An 8319-nucleotide genomic window follows, 5' to 3' on the forward strand; every position below is an offset into this window, starting at 1 on the left:
CTTTTTCTTCAAGTTGGTATGAATCATAATGAATGGTGCAGGCAGGAGAGCCGCTGTTCAGAGCAGGAGCCAGGCCTGCTTCTGGCTAATCCCTCTGGGACTGTGGGCCTTCCAGGTCCTCAGGAGCCAGCACTGTTCTCCATGGGAAAGAGGTTTACTTTACTAGGTCTGGAGGCCAAGGCTCATTTTCCTCAGGATGATCAAAAACCATAGTCTATAGTCCAACTCCCAACGATGGTCAGCAGCAGCTGTGAATGGAAGTCCAAAGATCTAGCAGTTGCTCAGTCCCACAAGGCAAGCAGGCAAAGCAGAGAGAGCCCTTTTCTTTTCTTTATCCACTAGTATTTGCATCTTTCCAGGAACTGAAGCTTCTAAAAACCACAGATTAATCCCTGTCTTCACAGAGTCTTGATTCTAGTGGACCAGAAGGTCAGAGGATCTGGAGGATGGTGCAAGAAGGTGACTTGTTGCACAAAAGGAACAGAAAATAAAAGTCAGAAACTGAGGACCCTCTAGAAGATGGGTCAGAGAGGTATCCTGCCAAATATGGGAACGCTACATGGAAATCCAGGCAGACAACTGAGCAGAAAATTGTGTAGAGAGTCGACAACACAGTGAGAGACTCTGAAGGAATGGAAGTCATGTTTCTCACCTCCACTAAGAAGGGTCTACACATTCCTTCCTAACACCTAAGCCAAGTACTGATTATAGCTGCTCAAAATTGATGATTTCTCTCTCTTTCTCCTTTAGCTTCCCTTTTAACATGCTGGCACCTGTCTACCACTTCCAAAGTCACCATTGAATTATTGCCACCACACGTGGTTGAAGGGGAAGATGTTCTTTTCCTTGTCCAAAATCTGCCAGAGGATCTTTCAGCCTTTGCCTGGTTTAAAGGGAGGACAAATAAGAAACATGGAATTGCACTATATGCAGTGGCCTCTGACATACATGTACACAGCGATAAAGAGACATTGTATAGCAATGGATCCCTGATGATCCACAACATCACCCAGAAGGACAGAGGTTACTATACCCTACGAACCTTCAATAAACATTCAGAAACTGTATCAACAACATCCACATTCCTCCATGTGAACCGTAAGTGATTCTTTGTGAGCTTGAGGTGCTGAGTGGGTTTCTTTACACTAGACATACAGAGAAGTGTCTGGCCTGGCCTGTGGCTACTTCCACTCTACATTGTGTTTCCATGTTGGGGATTGAGCATTTAGCGCGGTACACACTTGTTGGAGAACAATGGCAATAGATCAGAATCCTTTATTTGACTTCACCTTGCAGGCAAGTGGATATACGCTGCACAACTCAGCCAAGGGTATCTGCTAAGGATATCTGTAGAGTCTTGGGGTTCTTAGCAGGAATGTGTCCTTGAGAGAGATCCTGAGAAAATCAATGTTGATCATGATTGAGAAAAATGGAATCCTCACAGAGAGTTGAACACCAGGAAGCCCTTGTTCTAGACCCCTGTCCCAGACTCAACTGCTAATGACCTTGAGAAGCAATTTACAAAGGTTGAGTTTTGACTTCCTGTTGTCAAGGAACAGTGCTTTTTAGTACTTAAAGTCTTGGACTTTGTCTTGCATGTGGCTTGTGTATTGTCCTGAAAGCCACCATTAGGCTAGGTCCCCTGGACATCTCCTACATGACTCAGCAGGAATAGCATAGCTGGACAGGTACCCAGGGCATCACCTGACTGGCCTGACATGTTTATGAGACTTCCAGGAAGTTCATGTATGCCAGGGAGAGGGACAGAGGACACAGGACCTTCTGAGTAATTTTTGTCATTTTAGATCTAGCTTAGGGAATTCTGTCCTATAGGCAAATGGGAACAGACTAAGCTGATATGGACAGCTCCCCAGATGTAGGCTCCAGTTATCCTAGGGGTCAGCAGTTGCAGCATCAGGACACAAACCAACACCCAGAAATGCATTTGCCTGAATCTGGAATTTACCTAGAAGCTGGGTTCTACCCATAGTTCCATCAACATGGAGCTCACTGACAAAGTATTCTCAGATCTACTGTCTGCTTAATTTGTCTGCTACACTGGTAAGGGATCATGTTCTATCATCCCTTTGATGTATTTCCTTTGGGAAATATAGGATAGCCATAGAGAATCCATTAGTCAGTGGTCCAAGGCATCTCAGAAAGACCAGGGGGCTCATGGGCAGACCCATTACACAGCTTAGCAAGTAGAGGGATTGGGAGCATTCTTTTGAAATCCTGCATGGGATGAAAAGCTCAGCCTTTTCCCCAGGAAACAGGTCACTTCCACCTGCCACACCCAGGGTATGAAACTCCTGACACATTCTGGGCCTTTTCCCTGGGTCATAATGTTGACTGATGACTCCTATGAGAATAGATGTGTTCTCTTTCCCACACATTATTCAGCTGGTCCATTTAGAACCTCACAGAGATCCCTGTCAAATTCCATCTTTCCAGTGCATTGAGAACTTGGGGCAGACTGAATTGCTGTGTCACACAATTGTGCAGAGTTTCCCTTTTTGGTAATGAATGACCAAGGTCAGGGTACAGCAGAGATAAGCCTCAGGGCCGTTTTCTATTATCTCAGGTCACAGGGATGGTCATCAGCCTTGGTGCTCACTCTGTGTTCTGGATAACTGAAACAGAAGGAGGGGGGGACATGGCACAGCCACGAGAGTAGAGGGGGACAGAACAGTATTTTTATAGAGCAACACCCTCAGCCCATGTGACTCTTGGAGATGATCCTGCCTTAGGGGAGGCTCAGCTCAGAGAGTGGAAGCACAAGAGAACTGGGGAGCAGTGCTGGAGCATAGGTGCCACAGAAGAAAGATGGATCATGCCACAGAGACCAGGGAGGCATCTTCTGTACCCTCTGAAAAGGGCTTACAACCTGTTAGGGGCTCATGCTCATAGGTGCGAGGAGAGAACTCACCTACTGTCTGGAGTCTCCTGAGAGGCAGAGGAGCTGAGAGTAGTCTTAGAGTTTGAAGGGGAGAAGACCCAGGGGGCAGAGGTCTAGCAGCGGCAGGAGGCTCTTGATGAATAAAAAAAGTAGGGGAAGGGGAATATTGTTCTTACCCAGTGTTAATCAGCATGGCCACAGTATTCTGAAGACTGTTGTTCTCAGCTATGACATCCTAAATAAGAAACCAAGGTGGTATTGATCAGTGACATGATTAAATGAATATATGCATTTGTTTCATATTCTGATAAGCTGAGACCAATGAGCAGAAGACTTCTGGCCTCCACCTAAGTTCTGTGTTCTGTACCCACCCACACTGAAGTAGTCCTTGTATTCAATCTCACACAAAATATAATTTGTAAATAATTGTAAAAATCAAAGCAAATGCAATGATTTATCAAGTTGATGATTTTCTTAAGGAAATTCATGACCACACTAAGTTCTGCAATTCATTCATTCATTCACTTCTCATTTGTTGTTCACAGGTATCTAAGTTTTTTTTTTTTAAGATAACATTTCTTAAAACTATAAGACAAATCATGGTTCTTATGATGCCCCAGTCCTAATGGACTGGAAAATAGGTCAGTAAAGAAATCTGGGTGTTGTCTTGAACTACAAGAGGAAACAAACAGCAGCAGCAGCAGCAGCAGCAACAACAACAAGAACAACATCTCTACCACCACCACTGAGAAGTCAGAGAGTAAAGACTCAAGAGTCTGCAGGGGAAGAGACGGGGAGGGAGGCATTACCTCAATATCAATCTACATTGAATGGAGCAGGGATTTGAGGGCAGTGAGCCAGGGCCATGCTGACACCTGAAGAGAGAGCAACAAACCATAAAAAATACAAGTGATACAAGTGCATGGACTCAGAGTTGGATGGGGAGACACATAGCTAGGGTGAATAATGAACATACCTGCTCAGAATGGTGTCTCATCTCACAAAAAAGCTGATGGTCCCAGTTTATTGTCTCTCTCTCTTCCCTTCTAGTCTTCCTTTGGAACTGTGGGCGCTTTGTCACCTCGTCACAGCCCAGTATTGAATCACTGCCACCCATTGTTCCTGAAGGGGAAGATGTTGCTCTACGCATTCACAATATCCCAGAGAATCTTCAAGGCTTTGCATGGTTCAAAGGGATGACTGTCTTCAGGCACCTTGAGATTGGCCGGTACATAATAGACAGGAAGTCAAGTGTGTTTGGGCCTGCATACAGCGGTAGAGAGAAGCTGGGTAGTGATGGATCCCTGCGGATTACAAATGTCACTCAGAAAGATGCCGGATTGTACACCCTACGAGTTCTGGGTACAGATATGAAGAGTGAAGAAGCACATGTAGAAATCCAAGTTAACAGTAAGTGATTTCCTGGGATCCTTCATTGCTGGGTGGGGCTTAGACACACAGGACTGTCATGCCTGGCCTGTGCCTCACTCCTCTCTGCACTTGTCCCCATGGGCAGGTTTGAGCACTTAGTGCCAGACAAACATGGAGAATCAAATGGTGTAGATCAGACTCCATCTTCTGACTCCATCTGCATCATGAAAGACCTTGATGGTAACTCAGCCCAAGATGTCAGGCTCTGCCCAGTCTCTTGGAGCTCACACTAGGGAGCTCACACCAGGGAGCCCACACCAGGGAGTTCACACCAGGGAGCTCACACCAGGGAGCCCACACCAGGGAGTTCACACCAGGGAGCTCACACCAGGGAGCTCCACACCAGGGAGCTCACACCAGGGAGCTCCACACCAGGGAGCTCACACCAGGGAGCTCACACCAGGGAGCTCACACCAGGGAGCCCTATATCAGGGAACCCTACACCAGGGAGGCCACACCAGGGAGCCCATACCAGGGAGCCCACAACCTATGATCTTTCAAAGGCTGGACTAAATTGACCCTGAGGAGCATATTTCCAGTCCTTTATTCTTAATTCCTCTTAAAGCTGATAGACAACAATGGTTTTTGACTGTCCATATCAAACTGCAATATTTATTAGCTCCAAATTGAGATTGTCATAAATAAAATCCAGGAACTGGTGCAGAGACCATGTAGGAGTACTACTTACAGGCTTGCTCATCCTGCTCTTATATGACTGAGGATTCATAGCCTAGGGGTAGAACTGCTTGCAGTTGTCTAGACAGTCCCCCCATCAATCCCTAATTAAAAAAATATAATATAGGTTTGCCCATAGGTTAATGTGTTGGTGACATTTTCAACAGAGGCCTTGTCTTTCAAAAGGACTCTACATTGTGTCAAGTTGACATAAAACCAGCTACCCTAACACCCCAATGCTTCCCAAGCATTCTGAGCCTGCCCTGAAGATCAGGTTGCTCCTGGCCCTCAGTCAAGTATAATCCAGTGGACTGTTAGCAAAAGCAGCAAGAACACATAGAAGGTGAAGTCAGGGCTTGTCTGGAGCCAGAGAGAAAAACTAAGAAAACAAACAAACAAACAAATGCAAAACAAGCAACGAAAGAAAGAAAGAAAGAAGAAAAGTAAAAATCTGGTACCTGTCGAATTCAGGAGAGGTATCATCTCAAAACTGAATGTGCAGGAGTGTGTGTAGTGTCTGAGTGAGTGCAGTGAGGAAGCATCCATGTAGACACCTCTATGTAGAGAAAATGACACTTTCAGGGGTGCTGAGAGAATGGAGAAGGCCATGTTGCTCACTTTCATTAAGTGGTATAGATGCATCCATGCTTGACTCTCTAGGCTGAGTTAAGAATCAATCTGCTCAGGACAGAGACCACCATCTTTTCACCAAGTAGAGTGGTCTGTATGTGACAGCTCTTTATCTTTTTCCTTCCAGACCCCCGTTTTCAGTGCTGTAACCCTACCACCTCTTCCAAACTCATGGTTGAAGCAGTGCCCCGGTCTGCTGCTGAAGGGGAAAGTGTTCTTCTTCTGGTCCATAACCTGCCAGAAGAGCTGATATCCTTTACCTGGTACAACGCGATGTACAGGGTCCCAGCCTTTAAAATTGTAGAGTACCATGTAATCCGGAATATCACCACCTGGGGGGATGCATACAGAGGAAGAGATATGGTGTATGCTAATGGATCCCTGCTGCTCCCGGGCGTCACTGAGGAAGATGCAAGAATGTACACACTAGAAACTTTAAACGTAAACTATACAGTTGAAAGAGCACACGTGCAGTTTTATGTAAGCAGTAAGTGACTCTCAATGGCTTCTGGCTGCTGGGTATGGCTTATCCTACTTCATACACTGGACTGTCAGGATTGGGTTGTGCCTGCTCTCTCCCCTGATGCATTGTATCTACTTACTGTAGGACACACATTGGGTAGATAAACTGCAGTCCGTCAGAATCCCTTACCAGTCTCTACCTCCACAGAGAAGAATGTGTGTGGGATAACTCCGCATGAGGATGTCAGCCTCAATGCAGACTCTTGGGGTTCTCACTATGCACATGGCCCTAAGAGAGACACTGTGGGAGTCAGGGAGGCACTGGATGAGGGAGTTATGGGGTCTTTACAGAGAGTACCAGGAAACCCTGGCTCCAAAATTTTGCCTCTATCTGGGGTCTAGGTCACATTGGGGAGCTTTATGTCAATGCTCGGTGTTGACTTCCTTTCAGAACTGACAGGGAACAAGGTTTTACTGACTGTCCAACTCCCATAGAGTATGGGACCAACTGTGAACCACCATGACAGCTGGCTTCCTGTGCATCATCTTCTATTGAGTCTCAGTGGACAGGTGTCAGGACAGAAGCCAACTACTTGTCATGAGTCCAGCCTAGACAATCTTGTTTTGCAGTCAAATAGTAATATATACTGCCAATTTGAGCAGCTCCTCCATTCCAAGGTCAGGCCATGGCTCACACCTGAGCTTAACTCCCAGGCACAGCAGTGATCATTTATCACATGTTTTGTTATATGGAAACTGAAACATAGGAAACACAGTGGGTGACTCAGGGTCATACAGGCCAGCAGTGTCTGATCAAAAGTACAAGACATGTCTATGGTTACAACTAAAACTTCTCCCCCATGGAGGCTTTTTAAAGTATTTACTAAAGGGGGGGCTAATGGAGCTCTCTGAAGGATTATTATCATTTGGCCCTCTCCTCTGTTTTTTCACTAGAGCCTGTCACACAACCCTTTGTGCAAATCATTGATACCACAGTCAAGGCACAAAGATCTGTGACCTTCACCTGTGTTACACCTGACATTGGAATCTCTATCCGTTGGTTCTTCAATAGACGCAATCTGCGGCGTACAGAAAGGATGACACTGTCCCCATCAAAGTGTGGACTCAGAATTAGTAATGTCAGAAGTGAAGATGCTGGAGAGTACCGGTGTGTGGTCACCAACAGAAATGGTGATGCAGTGGCCAGTCACCCAGTCAGGTGGCCACGATGAATGAGCGACCCCTCCTCTCATCCTACTGTAGAATGGTGGGACTTCTTTATTGATGGGATTAAACATGGAGCAAAGTCGTGTGGTGAAAATGTTCAGTTCCTACTCAGGTGCAGCCAGCATGGTGAGACATGCCTGTGATCCTGGGATACACTTGTGTATAAGAACGAGGCAGGATTTAAAGTGAGGCTCTGTCTCCAAAGCAAAGCACAGACTCAATACAGCAAACAGGATCACAAAGTCATCAACAGCTCAGGTTGTGGATCAAATACATAGCTAGCCGTCAGAATCCGTAAGAGCCTATTTCAGGAGTCCCTAAACCTTGGATGCTTTGAGTTTGCTGTGATAAATGCATCCTTTATATACTAAAATACATTCCATGTTTAACTAATTCAGCTAATGTTAATGGTTCCTAGAGACCAGTCATTCAGGTGAAGTGAGGGAGAGTGTGAGGAGTAGAGAATGCAGTGTCTAACTGTGGACATAACCATTTTCTTAATAGTTTTGATCCTCAGCTTGTTTGATGCCCAGATGTAAAATCCATGGTGAAAATCCTGATTCTGTGGTCTCTATTCTGAGAGTTTCATTCACAGTGGGACCTTGCATGATTCTTTTTCCTGTTAATATGTTTCTTCCCTTTTTGTTCTTCTTTTATCCATTACATTCCTAACACCATTTTACCTCCCTCTCATCCTCCCCCATATCCCCTTCCCTCAGATCCATTCCTTTTTCATTTCCCTTCAAAAAAAAAAAAAAAACCAACTAAACACAGCATAACAAGTTCCAGTACCACGGAACTTCATGTCAGGGCTGGGTGAAGCAAACTAAAGGGAGGAAAAGTGTCCCAGGAAGAGGCAAAAGAGTCAAAGACGTCCCCCAGTCCCATTGATAGGAGTCTCACAAGAACACCTAGCTACATAACCCTAGCGTCCATGCAGAGTACCTAGCTCCAAACCATACGGAGTCTGTGATTACTGATTCAGTCTCAGTTAG

At 45.5% G+C, this 8319-nt stretch overlaps 1 protein-coding gene across 1 annotated transcript in view; it reads left to right on the plus strand.

The window, feature by feature from the left end:
* The window catches only part of LOC116100286 (pregnancy-specific glycoprotein 22-like), an 11667-nt gene extending 4338 nt beyond the window's left edge, over window positions 1-7329 (plus strand). The window contains exons 2-5 of the mRNA XM_031384111.1: window positions 751-1098; window positions 3950-4309; window positions 5763-6122; window positions 7052-7329. Coding sequence (XP_031239971.1) covers window positions 751-1098; window positions 3950-4309; window positions 5763-6122; window positions 7052-7329 — 1346 coding nt within the window. The remainder of the gene's footprint in view (window positions 1-750; window positions 1099-3949; window positions 4310-5762; window positions 6123-7051) is intronic.
* The last annotated feature ends 990 nt before the right edge of the window (window positions 7330-8319 follow it).

This window comes from Mastomys coucha, unplaced genomic scaffold (genome assembly GCF_008632895.1).
Source record: "Mastomys coucha isolate ucsf_1 unplaced genomic scaffold, UCSF_Mcou_1 pScaffold21, whole genome shotgun sequence".
In the NCBI taxonomy this organism is placed as follows: domain Eukaryota; kingdom Metazoa; phylum Chordata; class Mammalia; order Rodentia; family Muridae; genus Mastomys; species Mastomys coucha.